General features: G+C 38.9%; 1 protein-coding gene across 4 annotated transcripts in view; it reads left to right on the plus strand.

The window, feature by feature from the left end:
* Positions 1–18999, plus strand: part of LOC115222902 (protein PRY1) — a 134057-nt gene extending 115058 nt beyond the window's left edge. For all 4 annotated transcript variants that reach the window (XM_029793287.2, XM_036511920.1, XM_036511921.1 and 1 more), the window contains exons 5-7: positions 13256–13670; positions 15879–15956; positions 18629–18999. In XM_029793287.2, the coding sequence (XP_029649147.1) occupies positions 13256–13670; positions 15879–15956; positions 18629–18783 (648 nt within the window). In that variant the 3' untranslated portion in view covers positions 18784–18999. The remainder of the gene's footprint in view (positions 1–13255; positions 13671–15878; positions 15957–18628) is intronic.
* Positions 19000–19111: the final 112 nt, after the last annotated feature.

The raw sequence follows: 19111 nt of genomic DNA on the forward strand, positions 1-19111 counted from the left end.
CACGACTCCGGTCGTAGGAGCCCAAAAGTTACGAAGGGCTTCTGATTGTTCAGCCTGCTAGAAATAGCAGCTAACTTTCCCTCAAATCAACCTTGCCTAACATCTTAAGGAAGAAAATTACATTCGGTAAATAATTTTTAATGCCACTAAAAGAAGGATTAGTCATAGGTGGAAAACTTTTGATCGTTGGGTTAAATGTCGACCTAGGGTTCAACAACAACGCGACAGTCGTTGCTTGTCCCCTCCCAATCTCGGTGGCTCTGCACCGAGTGCATAGGTACTGCCTACTTTCTTATCATGAAGCTATGAATACAAAATATTCAGCAAGGTTGTACATGGGAATTTCCGAAACAGCTCACTAATGATTACCTGATAGAATCTACACTCACACACACACACGGGAATTTCCTATCCGGTTCAACAATGATTACCTGACATACACACATACGTACGTCTGTGTGTGTAATCATTGCTGAGTTGGTTAGGAAATTTCCAGGTATGACCTGTGTGTGTAAGTATTTCTACTCTAACACATCATATACAGGAATTTCCGAATCAACTGATCATTGATTACCTTCTAAATTCCAGAACATATTCTTAACCCCTTACCCGGCAGAAACGAATATATTCATTTTGACCGAAATCGTTTTTTTCTATCTCTGGCGAGTTAACTCGTCAAAAGATAGACTCGCCAAAATCGACAGCAAACGAGTTCCTTCGTCTAAAAACGGGTTAACTCGTTTCTGCCCAAAGCGGTAATTTAAAATCAATATTATTGAATTAAAATTCATAATAAATAAGGTTTGAAATATACCTCGAAATCACCATTCAAAACATAGTAAAATAAAACAATTAAAAAATATGTCTGAAAAAATACATTTATTTTCAAAATAATTGTTGGGTAAGGGGTTAATGATTGTTATGTAGCCGATATCTGAGAGGTGGTTGGTTCGATTCTCGGTTTTCTAACGGTATTTACCCAAGCTTCTAAGTTTTCACAGTAACACTGCGTTCGAAATTTATTTTATCTTCTGTAATATATATATATATATATATATATATATATATATATATATATATATATATATATATATTCAACAGATGGGTTTGCAGGATTGGCTGATTACTTAGCACTGAGACAACAGTAACGTAAAACGCCCTTTAGTTGTTGGTAGTAAACTCTGTGTGTACCAAATCCAATATGAACTACAAATCCGACCCACGGTTGGCTCCAAGTATGGCATAAGTTGAACCCTATATATATATATATATATATATTACACAAGGTCTTTAGCACCCATAAACCTTTTTAGGGGCCTCTGAGGGTGATGGAGAGAAAGTTATCCTTTGACCAGAAATCTGACCTGAATACATGCAAAAGAGTAGTTTCCGCCAGAAGTACCTGAGAGTCGTGTGGTGGTGTTCAGCCGGGCGACGGTTTATGTCTGTAACCCTAGAACAGAGACAACCTTTCTGGCGGATTTCCAAATGGTTTCTGTCAATCAAGTTTGATGTACAAGGCTTTTGTCGACTCTACCCTCTTGTAAGAGATATTTAACCAGGATTATCTATGGTGTTTTTTAATCAGAAATTGCGCAGCGAACGTCTTAACACACAGCCGCATTGTCAGTCCTAAAAATGATTTCGGTTCCAACTTTAGACTCTTTAACAGAATTTTGTCCTTCAGATCCTTTAACGTGTCTGAAAGAATCTGGAATAAGTAGTGCTGCAATCTAAACATTATATATTCTACTCGTACATCTAAGCCCCTTGGCTGCTGAAGGTAGGACAATTGTCACGCTGAAGACACCTAGTGAGGCGAAATCGCGTGTCCGTGTCGGTCATATTTGCAGATAATAAATCTTCTCCTTTTCTAAAACGGTATATAAGTTTGGAAACTTTTGATTATTGACGATCTTCCCTCCTCGTACGGAGCTGTTCTCTATTAGCATTTGATAATTAAGGCACATCGTCTAGATGCGGAAATAATTTTAATCAGGATTTTGTATGTGTGTGTGAGAGTGAGAGAGAGAGAGAGAGAGAGAGAGAGAGAGAGGGGGGAAGTAAAAATATCATAAATAGAGAATCTCTCGCCACAGCTTAAGATAAAGTTCCTTGTTTCAATTGTTAACTAGAAAGGTGACATTTGACTGCTGCTCTGAACGTTTGTTTAACAATCAACCGTAGTTGTTTATATTACTTATCTATGTCTCTCCTTGTCATTTTCAATACTTGACACGAGTGACCCTCAAGATGATCTCTTACCTAAAAATAAAACAAGGAAACTTTTATATTTCAATGTTCACATTTTTTTTTATCCCTTAATTTTTCTTTGAAAGTATTTGGCATGAACACTCCGTTACCCAACAAACTGAAACAATACGACCCACTTAAATCTATCTATTCTCCTTTTTACGCTTTACACGCCTCGTTTTTTTTTTTATTAGCCTGTCAAGGTAAGTTAGACCAGTGATGAAACACATTCACCCTTTCGTTAAAGCGGTTAGAACTCGCGTCCTCTTCCTCCTCAGCGTAGAGTTTAAAGCCTTAGTTCTTGCTTTCCTTACAGCTAAAAATTTGTACATAAATGTAGATCTATGTTTCAGTTTAGTGGGAAAGGTTTGTGCTGTGGTCATGGTTGAGTCAAACATAGTCAGAAAGGATTTACAGGCCATTAATAATTTTCTTTCATCAAAAGTTATGATCTGGAACAAACTGAAGTAACGGCATGTTGTTGTTGTTTCTTAGATTATTATTTTTTTTTTATTCTCACGAACCATTAAAGTTTTGATATTCAGGAATTTTAGCCAAAGCCAGTGTAAGGCAGTGAAAATGCTCGTTGTGTGGGTTTCTTGATCGTCTGTTGATATAACCACTCACGATTATTGCCCCTATGTCTATAATTTATAATGCTTGTAGTAAAAGAAAATTAGTCGATCCGGAGCACGTTTGCTCTCGGTATCTTCCGTGAAATACAACGAAAATATATGGTGCACACAGTCGAAAAGCTTAGGTGTGTTCCGCCCGAGGCAGCCCTTGAGTTTGCTGCTCACCTCCTCCAGGACTTCGTGCCCCCAGATAGGTTTGTTTGTACTGCAAGCCCAAAAATGTCATCCTCAAAAGCGTTGCGTGGGCTGGACCAATCTACCCCACCTCCATCTTGGGTGCAAATTATATGAAATAAAACCTAACATTACGGCGTGCTTACCAAGTATCTCAATATGAGAAAGCTTGGGTCAATATTTGTGATATTCCACGATGTTGAAAGTACACTCTAAAAGTTTTCGGAAGAGCAGAGAAACAAAATATCTCTCCATGTTTCACGAGTTGGTTGACTCACTCTTCAGTTGGAAAACTGAACCAGTAAGCTATCGCTTTGTGGTTTGCCTAAAATATTTGGAGGAGTAATTTCAGTCAAATTATTTTTGCAGCAAAGCTCAAAATAGGTTTTAAATATTTTATTGTAAACATTGTCTGTATGATAGGCAGTCTACGTTTGTTTAGGGAAATAATTTATATTTGAAAGTCGGTAACCGAACATGTATATTATAGATGACAGTGAATACTTGCAAGGGTGTTTACGAAAGTTTTGAAGATAAACTGAATATTTCAATTAAATTGCATGTTCAGGGGTGGGGATTGTCGTGCAGACGATAAACATGACAGATTTGTTGATAAAATTTGGCACCATTCTGCACAAATAAAGTTTTGTTTAGATTTTTCGAAAATGTAGAAATTTTGTCAGTATAATCACTTCCAATGTGATATGGTTTCAATTCTCAGTTGATATCAGTTCACCTCACAGATATCGTTAATACGCTAAGGTATGATATGAGGGGACAAAACAACAATATTTGAAGGTAGAAATCTGAGTTATCAAATCTAGATCCACTGAGACACGAAATCTAATGCGCTGCTGTAGTTCGTGACTCCTGTAGCTGTGTGTGTGTGTGTGTGTGTTGTAGAAACATTTTAAGACCAAAATAGTTATTTTACACCCGTTTCATATGTATGAATTTGTGGAATCAAATATTCATTTTACAGTTGCACTTGTCTAAAAAGTGATTTGGTCTGAGACTATGTATTGAAACCGAAAGAATTACGTTTCAGGAAAACCAATTCCAGTCATTTAGTAACTTTGAAAATTTTTTTGTCATAAAACTACGACCATAAAACATAGTCCCATATTTGTAATGAAACTTTCACTAATCAGGTCGCAGCTGTAGGACGAATATTTCGATACTTCGTGACATAAATTTGACTGAGTTTTTAACATCACACCTGTGATCCCAGGTGCAACCCCAAAAGATTTTAGGTATTGGCGAATTGCCAATACCTAGCTTAAAACGTAAAATTTACCCAACTAACAGCTGTCGTGCTGACAGCAATGAATTGTTGTTGTTCGTGTATGGTTGAGGAGTTGGAAATTTGTTGACTAAACCATTTGAAGGTAAGTTGACTTGAACACGAACCACCGCTCTTTTTTGTGGTGAGTCTGCTATACTATCGACTCCAGTAGTGTGTGTGTGTGTGGTGGGGGTTGTGGAAACAAACACTCGTTACATTCCTGTTAAGCCGTCTCTGACAGAACTTTTTTTTATTGATTATGAAAACGTCTATCAAATGTAGGACAGATTAGACACATTTCGGTGAAAATAGAAGCATTATTTTCGTAATGTTTTAGTTGTGTGTGTGTTACCGTTTCTTTTCTATTGTGCAGATGTAAGGTAAGTGTTTCGCCTTTTTTAGTATGAATTCGTTTAATTGCGAATATTACACACTCACACACACATCAGTGCTTATGCTCTTCGTTTTTGTTTTTTAATTTAGACACTACACACTCAAATGACTCATACGACACAAACAAAATTGACTTACATTATTTTGTTTTATTATTCATTCTGTATTGTATGAGTCATTTCAGTTTTTTTTTTTTTGCTTCCAATTAATTTTTAAAAGAGAAAAAAAAAACGAACGCCACAAAAATGGGCGTCGAAAGTTGGGGTAAGAGAAGGGAAAAAAGTTATTCTCAGACTGGAAACTTGACCCGAATGCTTGCAACAGAAGGGATGGTATTGAAGGCACTTCAACCCCCTGGGATTACACTGTCTCATATTTTCAGCTTTAAACTCTACGCTGAGCTTATTTGCGTCCGGCGATATAAATGCAAAGAATACGAAGTGAATTTTTATAAAAGGACTTTTTGTAAGAGGCCATGCAAACATTATTTTCTGACAAAGTCGAGTTGGAAAATATATGAAAAGTGCAAGTCACCGTTGAGACAATCCTGTACGACCTTCTGGAATAAAACCGAGTACAAGTAACGTGCAATATTTTTTTGATAAATATTAACGAATATTTGAAAGTCTTTGCATTTACCTCAGCTCTTTATTCTGTTTAGAAAATATACACTTTTTCTAATTCTTCAAAATTACTTACTTATGAAACGATCCTTGGATGCACAAAAGTACATTGAATTGGAAAGTCAATTGTGTGCGAAAAGAGAAAGGACCGGTTTGCTTTGATAAGGGTTAAACACCAACTGTTTAACCCGTCATAGCACTACTGTTACTATTATCACTTTGCAAAGCCGATGAGATTTGGTAATCTTTCGTGGAGTTCTTTGATGTTCCAAGAAAGGTTCCATGGAATTATAAATTCCCTCAGTAGTCCAGTTTTTAATCTCAAGAAACAGACAAGTATTTATTCAACCTTTTTTTCATGATTTTGTAATCATAATACCTTGATAACGGGAGAAGTTGTTTAAAGATAGATTTATCAGCTGCTTCAACTGTAATTAGAAAAAACGAGGATTAAATTCGTCAAAAGAAGCAGCACCAATAATATTTGAAGATCTAATTCTTTTGGTTCTCGCACGTTTTTTTTTTCTTTTTTAATCAAAGCCGACATTTCTAATAAGGACAACCAAATAATCTATTACTATTAACCAGATTTTTAACCACGTGATAAATATTGCGTTCGCCCCTACCGCATGTCATTGACACATCTCTCTCCCTCTCTTTCTCCCTCCCTTTTGTTCTCTCCCTCTTTCACGAGACAACATAATGCATTTGGGCCTTGGCGTATTGATACTCTAGCTCATCTTCGTCTGGGTAAGGGTCAGACTGTACATTAAGATCATAAACAATACATACAATAATTGTGGAGTGTTGCATTGTGGACATGCTTTACTCTTTCCACTGTCCAGTCTATGTCCATCGATTGTAATAATGGCCACATGAGAGGCAGACGAGGTCTTAACTACCAAGTAAAGAGAGAACATAAAATTAGTTGTAAGTCAACGTTTTCTATTCTTGTTGAAGTCGGTTATTAACTGCAATATCACTGAATTTTCGTATTCTCTTCCTTGAATGTTAACACTGTACATCAACGGTTCTCAACCATTTTTTTCTTTTTTTAACCAATGGACCCCTTTGATTACTCTTTTATTCTGGTGGACTCCCAAAGCCATTCGATGCTTAAAAACTAGTTTCATAGAAACTTCTTTCAAAATTCCTATTTTGCTTTTAATACATTAACTTGTGTAGGTTGAACTATGGAAAATGTTAGAGAAAGAAACATAGTTGTTTTAAAGTTTAAAAAAATATTTCAAAGGTCCTTGAAATGCGGTGAATCCCAAATTTACTATTTTGCTGCGTGGATCTCCAAAAATGTTATATGAACTCTTTTAGGAGTCATATAGATCCCAGTTGAAAACCACCGCTCTACATTTTTCTGTCCCTGGACTTTCTCACTAATAAAGTAAGTTTAACAATAAGTCACTGACATAAATAACAGATGTTGTATAGGACAGAAACTGTTGGATTTGTGTATGTAAACATTTAATTTCGTTGAGGCATATATTCTGCTCTAAATACGAAGATTAGATTGATATCAGCAATCACCGAGTCGTATTTTTAATGATCTTTAATGAGGCCAGTTTATTAGATGCGACACAGTTAAAGTACACCATTGTCTCGTTTCGGCACCTAGAATTTTCTCTAAGAATTTTATTAATCTCGTACGATTATATGATTTAAGTCGATTAGTTAATATTGAATTTGGCTATTGTATAATGCCGTGTGTGAGGAGGGACAAGTAATGAGAAAAAATGTATTTTCTAAACAACCGTAACATGAAAATGAAAGATAAAAGGGGAAAAGACGAAAAGTATCACGAGCAGTGAAACGAACTCGTGTTTCTTGCAGTTGGAGAAAAACTGTAATTGATATCAATAGTTTTATCTAAACCTGAAGTGGGTCGATTGAGTAAGGCGTGGAGGTAGACATCAATTTGAAAATGGGCGAGAAAGCAGCTGTGCTTTGACAAATAAATATGACTGCCAATATCCACTGCTACAACACGACGGCAATAATAAGAGTAATTCTTTTTATTTAAGGCACAAAGCCTGAAGTTTGCGGGAGGAGGTTAAGTCGATTACATCGACCTCAGTACTCCACTGGTACTTAATTTATCGAACCCGAAAAGATGACAGGCAAAGTCGACCTCGGCGAAATTTGAACTCAGAACGTGGCGGCAGACGAAATACCTATTTCTTTACTACCCACAAGGGGCTAAACACAGAGGGGACAAACAAGGACAGACAAACGGATTAAGTCGATTATATCGAACCCAGTGCGTAACTGGTACTTATTTAATCGACCCCGAAAGGATGAAAGGCAAAGTCGACCTCGGCGGAATTTGAACTCAGAACGTAGCGGCAGACGAAATACCGCAAAGCATTTTGTCCAGCGTGCTAACGATTGTGCCAGCTCGCCAAATTGATATTGATAATGGTTTCAAATTTTGCCACAAGGGCAGCAGTTTTGGGGAAGAGGATAAGTCGATTACATCGATTCCAGTGTACGACTGGTACTTAATTTATCAACGCCGAAAAGATGAAAGGCAAAGTGAACCTCAGCGGAATTTGAACTCAGAAGGTAGCGACGAGCGAAGTACCACTAAACATTTCGTCCATCGTGCTAACGATTCTGCCAGCTCGCCGCCATAATAATGATAATAATAATGATGATGATGATAATGATTATTATTATTATTATTATTTCATTTATTTGCCACAAATGCAACATTGTTTCGAGTGGAGTGGGTTCGTTGATTACATCAACTTTTTAGGTATGTTATTTTATCAATTCCGGAAGGATGATCAGCAAGGTGGGATTTCAATTAATAACGCAAAGAGTCCGAGAAAATGCCACAACGCGTTTTATCAGACTCTCTAACAGTTATGACGATCCATCACCATAATAATAATGTTTTCGAATTTTGGCACAAAGCCAGCAATTTTGGGGGGAAGGGGATAAGTCGATTACATCGACGCCTCTACTCAATAAGTACTTATTTAATTGATCCCGAAAGAATGAAAGGCAGAGTCTGCCCCTGCGAAGCTCACAACATGCAGGTGGACGAAATACCGCTAAGCATTTTGTCCGGCATACTAACGATTCTGCCACTTCTGATCTAGGTTCAAAGTCATCAGTTTGAGAAAGAAGGATGTTAGTCGATACCATGTGCCCCCAGTTTTTACTGGTACTGAACGCTATTGAGTATTCAATTTACTTGGCTTGCATTTCATTTCAAGACTGAAAAAAACACACGTTGCATGAAACGTGCCAAAACCGTCTGTTTGAGAAAAAATTACACGAGTCAAAAGTAAGAACCTCAACTGGAAATTGAAACAGGATTGTAAGCACAGATTTCTGTGAATTGATTCAAAGGCAACAGCAACAAGAAGGCACTTAGACAAGACAATCGATTTTACCAGTAATAATTTACGAGAACAGAATGTATATAAATTAACTGACTTTTCACTAGCAATGTCCTTGGCGTACATTTGCTACTGCTAATATTACAGCTTTTTCTATACAATATGTAGCTTACTTTATCGCTTATTCATTCATCACTGATCCAGGATAACATGGTATTCTCAATTGTGAGCCATGTCACGCTTATTACGGATTGATTTGGGATAACATGGGTCGGCGATTAGTCGAAGATTCTACTTGAACAGCAAAAACGCTCCCCAGCGATCGCCCAATGCCCGGCTACCCAGAATGTATTGACTATCGCTTGTGTTTTCTCAACCGTGGTTTGAGACTGCACCACGGTTGTGCATCTGCGTCCACCATGACCAACTTTGCCTATCGTCAAGGGACTAGTGAACCAAAACAATAGGAAGGCGTCTGATCCTACTGAACGACGCAGACGATTGTATTCTCGACAGAAAAATAAGTAGAAATGATTGAGAAAATATGCGACGTTATGTAATATTGGTCAACGGATATTGTTTTCGGTATAAGACATCGAACTTTCAAAGAATTGAAATAGAATTTTAAAATCAACTCAGTCATTGACTGTTATTTATTTTATCGGCCTTTAACGTGATTCCTCATATATATATTAGAGATATGATCTTGGGAAATTTTCAGCTTTTCATTATACAGCAACTTTGTAGTAGAAAGGGTTATAATTGAACATAAAACAAACTGTGTATGTGTGTACTGAAGCAAGGGTTTTATTCTGTCGCTCCTCTGGGTTCCTATTATCTCTGTTTCTCGGAGATTACATGGAATTATCATTAATTCGGGTGTTATATAAATGACACCCCACTGGGGCGGGAGGGGGGAGAATCTCTGCCCCACCCCCGCCTCTTACCAAGATACTTCAACACTGGTTACCCGCTTCATACCTAAGTACATTAGCCTACTTCGCCCCATTCCCCTCCCTCCCTCCCTCCTCGCTATGATTCATGAGTGATTTGCTACATTTAACCGACTCCGACAAATAAAATGGAATCTTTTAAATTCATTCGCCATTACAGCTGGAGGAAATGTTTCGCTCTGATACTTCGAGAAATTGTTCGAGTTTGCTCGGTCTCCCTCCCTCCTTCTCTCTCTCTCATTTTCTTTTCTCTCTCTCTCTCTTACTCTCTCTCTCTCTCTCTCTTACTCTCTCTCTCTCTCTTACTTTCTTTCTCTTTTCTCCACCTCTCTCTCTCGCTTTCTTTCTCTCGCTTTCTTTCTCTCGCTCTCTTTCTCTCGCTCTCTTCTCTCGCTCTCTTTCTCTCTCTCTCTTTCTCTCGCTCTCTTTCTCTCGCTCTCTTTCTCTCGCTCTCTTTCTCTCGCTCTCTTCTCTCGCTCTCTTTCTCTCGCTCTCTCTCTCTCTTTCTCTCTCTCTCTCTCTCTCTCTCTCTCTCTCTCTCTCCTCCCACATTAAAAGATTAAAACTTTTCCTACTGAAGCGAGCTGAGTTCGTGTGCGAGACACAGAGAGAGGGGGGCTGGGGGAAACTACGTCTGTGGTGGTGGGGGGATGCGTTATTGAGGCAACAGCTTACGACCAAACCCATTTCATATTCGTACCCAGCGCAACATCATCCCCCGCCGCCCCACGCACACACCAGAGTATGTGGATGTTTTTGATGGAAATTTCCTCCGAGAAACTTATCCATATTCAGCGATGCAGGTTTCGTTTCTTACAGTACTTAATGCTCTTTACTTGGCAGAGTGCAGCGAATGTATATAGAGTACACGAGTACAGACTAAAAGGTTAAATTCGCATTCCCGATCATGGGACTGGGTCCGAAATGTTAACCCCTTTTCCTTTGGTATTGACTGTGAGGGCGCGTGGCTTAGTGATTAGCGTATTTGGCTGGTGATCGTATGGTCACGAGTTCGATACCCAGCTCGTTGTGTCCTTGAGCAAGACATTTTATTTCACAGTGCTCCCGTCCACTCAGCTGGCAAAAATGAGTTGTACATGTATTTTAAAGGGGTCAGCCTTGTCACGATGAATCTCCGTGAGAACTACGGTATGTGTGTCCGTGGGGTGCTCAGCCACTTACACATTAATTTCACGAGCAGGCTGTACTATTGATCGGATCAAGTGGAACCCTCGTCGTAACCGACGGAGTTCCAATTTGGCATTCAGTACTCTTTTAACCTTATTGTCTGGATTTCTGTTCTCTTTCTCTATCTCCCTTTCTCTCTCTTGAAAACAAAATTAGATGGCCACGGCAAGTATAATCTTTTACAATCTTTTACTTGTTTCAGTCATTTGACTGTGGCCATGCTGGAGCACCGCCTTTAAAATTATATTGTGACAGCAGTGGGATATCTAAATTGGTTTTAGAATATTTGTTTTCGACGCAGTAAAATGTATTTTTCGTAATATTTCTTTAATCACACCATTTACTTTTGCTGTACGAGACGTTTCGGCGCAGCCTCTTTGACGCCATTGATTCGACGCTTAGCTTATTTCACATCAGACGTTTTGTTTCTCTCATTCCCTGTACCCACCCCTCCAATTCTCTAGTTCTGCGCGCATGCATATTTGCCTCTATTGCCAAAAAGCACTGTTGCCAACCACACACGTCGCTAAGGGGTGGGGTGCACTTGACGACACCGCACCTCACCCCCTACTATTCAATGATTGCACCCGCAGATTTACAGTGATACCCTTATTTCGAAACTCCACTTGAGCATTATTACAAATCAGTGCCCACCCAGAACATTTTGAAGCACTCCCAGACACCAAAGTCTGGCGACGGGCCTGACTCCTATATAGGCTCATTGTTCAGTGAACCGTTTCAGATCACCAGCGTCCAAAACAGTCACACCCTCCATTCGTGACCATCTGTCCATTTCAGAAATCTGCCGAAACCTAGTATTATATAATTTGTCATTTGTTTCCAAGCTCATTAGCCTGATTATAGGTTTTACTAATTTATATTATAACATTCACGAAAGTGGACGTTGATCTCAACGAGGTTTAACTAATTCTCTCGAGGAATTTAATGATTTTTCAATATTAAATCACGATTCCCTCTTTAAACCATTGATGGCATTCCAGTTGCTCTCATTAGACATCTGCTTTTTCTATTCAAAGCGCTAACGCAGCTGCTGCTGGGATAAACTACTGTTATTGCTTTGTCTTCAGGCCATAACTGCTGTTTCTCGTAGTCTGTACCTGGAACAGCTGTTACTGCAGTTTTGCGAATCTATAATGCAACTGCGATTTTGGAAATCCATATTGCGATTGCAAAGTTCTCACTCTATTTTCTGCTTTCCACTCATTCAAAAAAATATTCAACATCACTTCAGTGACGAAGCAAAAGTGTGTGCCGCCCCTTCAACCCAGACCTTCAAACCTATACAGGTTTAACTCTAGTAACGTATACAGGTTTAACTTCAGTGACGTATGCTAGTGCCTACAACTCTTCCATAACCTTTTAATCACAGAAGAGTTACTTAAGAAAACAAAACGACTGATCTAGAGCAATCACAAGTTACGACGGGATGATCGTAACTTTTGATCAGCAGCGTCGATAGCAGTGGGATGTTAGGTGTGGTCCGCCTTGGCGTCGCTTTACAAGGGCGATCCTTTTCGATCTACTAAATAAGCCTGAACAGGATTGGGGTCTCGGGGGAAGTCGGTAAATTCTAAAGTTAGATGTTGTGTCGCACAACATCTAACTACGCCTCTACTTTTGATCTTTTGATTCACTGAACAGACAAGCCAACTAGGGAGCCTCTACAAGGTCGTTCTCTTTGCTAAAAATAGCAACTAAATCTCCCTCAAATCTTCCAAACATGTAAATCTCCAAAACAAACTGATGGCGACAGTTGGGATAGATCTGCTCGACAGATGACCTGTGGCTAAACGCCAACAACAACCATATGTGGACAAATATTTCTCACTAAGCTTTCTATATCGATCTCATTGCTATGTAGAAAGTTTACCGTCTGACTTTCATTTCAAAGTCAGAATGCTGAAATTGATTTTCTTTTCTCTACATTGTTGGTGACCTACGTTGATGGTTAATATTCACATTGCTCACTTATTGGGTCGAACTGTTCTTTCAAAGTGTGTGTGTGTGTGTGTGTGTGTGTTTGTTTTTTGCAGTCGTCCACTTCGTTCAAAGGCATCAATTGTAATGATCTCACAAAATCTCTGAGGAGCTGTGAAGGTCAACCGTTTCTGTTTTTAATCCGAGCTCAGACAACAATAACATACAATAATATCGATGATTTCTTTATGTGCTACAAGGGAGACGGTTGAAGGTGGAATACAGGGAGCAACTTACAAAACGTTGTGGGTGGTTTACACAAAATCTACCATGATGTAAAATAATAAAAAAAAGTGTTGTTCAGACAAAATGATCAAAACACCATTTTAATTCCGTTTAACCATCATCAAAACTCTGACCAATTACAAATAAATTTGTATTTATTTTGCAGTTTTGCATCCCAAGTGGAAATCAAGTTGTATCAATCAAGAAAGTTCCCAATTCGGAATCGAAATCCCTTTTTGAACGTAGGACCCCTACTTACGATATGGGTTGTATTCACTCACGCACAGAAACCATCTCCGCGGTGCCTTCCAAGGACAAGACGAAAAAAGATACCAAAGTTTCACCTGCAAAACAAAAGAAGGAACTCGAAGACTCAGCTTTGAAAGCCCATAACCGTTACCGTGCCAAACACGGTGTGCCAACCTTGAAGATGTCTAAAGATCTGTGTGAGATGGCCCAGAAGTGGGCCGATCATCTGGCTTCCATTAAGACCTTAAAACACAGTCCTTGCAAGCTGAACGGAGAAAGTGTTGGTGAGAATGTCGCTTACAAATGGACATCCGATGGGGAAGTTCTGACAGGTCAGTGTTTGCTATTTTGCCTTTACTTGTCTTTTTTTTTTTAAGTCCAAAAGTTAGGAGAATCAGAGCCCTTGACCAATGGAGTGAGGGAGCTTAGGGATAAATAAAAACAGTCTATGATTAAGATTGTATGATAAAATAAGTTCACATGGCGGTGCCCCAGCATGGCCACAGCTCGTGAGCTGAAACTAGATAAAATAAAAAATTTTTTTTTAAATTGAAAAATCATCCAGATAAAGGGGTTTTATGAACATATTCTCTCTAAAATATTTCCATTAATCCATTACAGCTCTTCATGGTGGTGTGGGATTGAATTTGGAACCATGTGGTTGGGAAGCAAACTTCTTACCATGCATCCATACCTGTGTGGTAATAAGTTTGTAGGGGAAACTATGGGGATGTTGCATTTCATCTTGTTTCAGTTCAGCTGTATAAATGTTTATATTTTGGTCAAGAGAATTCCCACACCGGATGTAAAACTCATTCTTCTGGTTGTGATGTTTTGTGTTACCACAATCAACCACCAGGGTGGAGCACCATTGTTCTGGTTTTGCTGTCATCCACTCATTGCAAATAATTGACAGATGGATGAAAGTTTAAGCTTCTTTTCAGCTTTCAAGGAGGGTTTTTCATTTAGATAATTTTTAAAAATGTCTCTTAAAGGTAACACAGCCATTAAATAATATGTCATATATCAGTTGTAGGTTTTGCATACTGACGAAGGATGTATAATGAGATGATGTGACCCCTCCATATAAATGTCAATGTATTGTAAGCAATTTCATGTTGTGCTTGTGCCCAGAAACTATATTTTGACTTGTTTTCTTTATTTTAATATTAAGAATTATTGCACTTAGTGAACCTATGCTTGTTTAGTTCCCTAACTTACAATATTTGGTCCCTTGTCTGTAATACGGCATTAGATGCAGGGCAATTTTTTGATACATTTAAAAATAAACAGAAATCATCATCATTGTTTTGACCGTGGTCGAGACAATGGAATTTACCATGCTACGCCAGACTTCACAGTCCATCATAGCATTACGGAGGTCCTGTTGCTGGATACCTGTATCCCTGGACATTACATCAGGGTAGGAGAGTGTGCGCCCTCTCGTATTGCGAGTAGATGGCTTCCAGAGGAGAAGAGTAGAAATTGCCTCGTTTTCAGCTTTACAACAATGTCCAGCAAACTGGACTCTTCTACCTTTCACAAGAGATGACACAGGTGGTTTCCCATATATTTGCATTTTGGTTGGATGACGCTTCCACGAGAGATTTTGAGCTCTCATAAGGAGGCGAGTGTAGGTTCCATCCAACCGCCTCTCAAGCTTCTTTGATAACATCTAGGTTTCTGAGCCATATAGTAGAATTGGTTCGACTGTGGCTTTGAAGATTTCAAGTTTGAAGTCTCTACTTAGATTTGATGACTAGATCTTATGCATGTCATTACAGGCTGACCAGGCCATACCCTTTCTAGTTAGAAAATCTTTTCCAGATGATGATATGTATGACCCAAGATATTTGTAATCAGAAACTATATTTAAGGGCGCATTGTTGAGAGTATGGATGATGCAATCACTGTTGGACAGGCACTCGTTTATATATTCAGTCTTGGCCTCATTGAGGAAAAGACCTACACAATTTGAGGCTTGTTCGAGAGATTGTAAAAGAGACTGGGCATTGGAGAATCACTGATAAGAGCAATGTCGTCAGCAAAGTCAGTGTCTGTCAAGTATTCAGCTGGGTGTCTGGAACTTCTTCTTGGTTTTATTTCAAAGCCCTTGCCAGAAATGGTATCAACTGACATACGTAGCACATAGTCAACGACAATGATGAAGAGAAATGGGGCAAGTGTGTCTCCCTGCAGTATTCCGGCTTTGATTGAGAAAGATGATGTTTCTCCGTCAGGGGTTAAGATGGTTGAAGACGTATCTGTGTAGAGTACCTTGATGGCAGAAATGATTTTGTCTGGTATCCCATAGAGCTTAAAGATTTCAAACATCTTGTATCTATCTACAGTCGAACGCTTTAGAAAAGTCTACAAACACCATTGCAAGATCGCGATTAAATGCTTTTGATTCTTCAATAAGTCAGCGTAGGCATGGTATCTGGCTCAGAAAAGCACATCTTATACACCAGCAAATATATTAATAAATGTCTGCATTAAAATCAATGTTGAAAATAATTTTTCTCTAATTTCTTCTTCAGGTCAAAATGCTACAGACAATTGGTACGATGAAATAAAATCCTATAATTTTGATCAAGGTGGAATGTCTTCTGGCACAGGTAGGACACCTTTCTTTTAATTAATATATTGTTTCCTTCCTTAGAGGCACAAAGGCTTCAGATTTTATGGGGTGTTGTACAGTTGATTATATCAATATTTGACTGGTATTTCTATTTTATTGACTCTAAAAAGGATAAAAGACAAAGATACCCTTGGTCAGATTTGAATGTGGGTGCTACAAGGCCCTAATATTTAAGGGTTGGGTATATAGTTGATTATTTATAGACCCATCCCACCACCTCAATTACTTTGATTTTGTTACTCAAAACTCTGCCAACTTTCCAACAAAAGTGAAAGACTTGAGTTTTGAGAGAAACAAGAGGCACAGTCACATCCTGCAGATTGTAGTAGATGGGGATTCAGCCATAATTTCCTCATCGAGTCTCCATATTCTTTTACTTGTTTCAGTCATATGACTTCAGCCATGCTGGAGCACCACCTTTAGTCAAACAAATCGACCCCAGGACTTATTCTTTGTAAGCCTAGTACTTATTCTATTGGTCTCTTTTGCCGAACCGCTAAGTTACAGGGATGTAAACACGCTATCGGTTGTTAAGTTATGGTGGGTTCACAAACACAGACACACACACACACATATATATATATATAAAAATATAAGCTTCTTTCAGTTTCCATCTACCAAATCCACTCACAAGGCTTTGGTTGGCCTGATGCTATAGAAGACACTTACCCATGGTGCCATGCAGTGGGACTGAACCCAGAACCATGTGGTTGGTAAGCAAGCTTCTTACCACAGCCATTCCTGTATATATATCTGAGATGATTTAGAGGAATCAACTCCATTTCTTGATTGGTACTTTATCAGCCCTGGGAGGAAAAGAGGTAATGTTGACCTAGGTGGGATTTGAACCACTAGGTTACAGGGATGTAAACACACTGTTGGTTGTCAAGTGATGGTGGGGTGACAAACACAGACACACAAATACAAACACACACACACATATATAAATATGACAGGCTTCTTTCAGTTTCCATCTACCAAATCCACTCACAAGGCTTTGGTCGGCCCAATGCTATAGAAGACACTTACCCATGGTGCCATGCAGTGAAACTGAACCCGGAACTATGTGGTTGGTAAACAAGCTTCTTACCACACAGCCATTCCTGTGCCTATATCTGAGATAATTTAGAGGAATCAACTCCATTTCTTGATTGGTACTTTATCAGCCCTGGGAGGAAAAGAGGTAATGTTGACCTAGGTGGGATCTGAATTAAGAATGTAAACAGTCAGAGCTAAACACTGCAGGCATTTCGCTTGATGTAAAGACAATTTTACTGACCAAACTGCTTGTAGAGATTTCAACTTTTTATAAATAGCAAAGACATATTTAAAAGTTTATATTTCTATAATCTACACGTGTTTTCTCCCCCCCCCACACACACGTGTATATACATATATGCAAGTTGATATATTTATGTTGTTTAGCCCCAAGTTACCCCTGTAGAAACAGACCTACGATCAGTCACTTGGTTTTGTATCCCAGGTAGAGTCCATCTTAGGCTATATATAAATTGCAATGTATGTATAATCTACAGGTTTGCTTCTCCAAGTAGAGAAGTGCATGAATGTGTGTGGTGGTGGTGGGGGTTATGTAGCTATGGTAGCGAGAGGTAGGGGGTTGGAATGTGAGTGGCCTATTAATCTTAATTTATTTTCATTGATTTCGTCACACATACACAGAATAGAAGCAAAAGTGGGTCACAGCCATGACATTTTATTCACCACCATTGCATGGAACCAATGAAACATTGATTGGAATTTAGAACTTTAAGGAGATAAACCACAGGATTAAATAGATTATCTAAGCTCAATAAGGTCCTAGGTAACTGACAAAAGGCAGTGCTCCAGCATGGCCACATTCAAATGACTGAAACAAGTAAAAGAGTAGAAGGGATATAAAGAATTTTTTTTAGTAACTCATTTGTACAGTTCTATACCCCCCACACACAGGTTTGCAATTACATGATTTCCACTTTAGAGACATCAGATCTTTTGGTTATGACATGCTGATTTGATGTCTCTAAAGTGTCAAATTTGATAAAATTGGCCAGAAAATGGATGTAAGGAATTTCTTTTAGTAACTCATTTGTGAATTGTCCCCTTTCTCTTATTGTGTACAAAATCAACAAGACACTACGCATGCCTCACCAAAATATTACTATGCCCTACTGGTGGGGCATGTGCCCCATGTAGGGAATCACAGATTTAGAAGAACATAAGAAAACCATCCAAACGTGACCATAGCCAGTACCGCATCGACTGGCCTCCATGCTGTGGGCACGTAACAAACAATATCCGAGCGTGGCCGTTCGCCAGCCTCGTCTGGCACCTGTGTCGGTGGCACATAAGAAAACACCATCCGAGTGTGGCCGTCTGCCAGCCTCGTCTGGCACCTGTGTTGGTGGCACATAAAATCACCCACTACACTCTCGGAGTGGTTGGCGTTAGGAAGGGCATCCAGCTGTAGAAACACTGCCAGATCTGACTGGCCTGGTGCAGCCTTCGAGCTTGCCAGACCCCAGTTGAACCGTCCAACCCATGCTAGCATGGAAAGCGGACGTTAAACGATGATGATGATGATTTTTACAGAACACCTTCGGATGATTTTTTTTTTGAATTTATGATTACTAAAAGATTTTCTTTTTTCAGGTCATTTCACACAAGTGGTGTGGAAGGGCAGCAAGGAGTTGGGTATTGGCAGAGGCTGTGCTGAAGACGGCAGCTACTTTGTGGTGGCCAATTACAGACCAGCCGGAAATGTACTTGGCAAGTTTGAGGACAATGTCTTCAGACCAAAGAAATGAAAAGCATCTACATCATCTTCATATTAAATGTTTATGTATTAATCTCATGTCTTCATATCAACATTCAATTTGAATCTAGCATTCCTGTAAATTTTCCTTTTGTTTTTAATAATCTTATGTAAATAATTAACTACTTATCGTCAGTTTTTCTCGCTTTTTCTTCTCTCTAACAATGACAACATCAACACTGAAACAGTATTACAAACACCAAGTTTTAAAAAAAAAGTTAAAGAATGATTTTCATGCTTTTCCAAAAGGCATAAAAAGACAATTCACAACTGCTTTCTTTTTCTGTAAAAATTTGAGATTTGCATCAAAGGCTTCAGTA

This window comes from Octopus sinensis, linkage group LG21 (assembly GCF_006345805.1).
Source record: "Octopus sinensis linkage group LG21, ASM634580v1, whole genome shotgun sequence".
Taxonomy (NCBI): domain Eukaryota; kingdom Metazoa; phylum Mollusca; class Cephalopoda; order Octopoda; family Octopodidae; genus Octopus; species Octopus sinensis.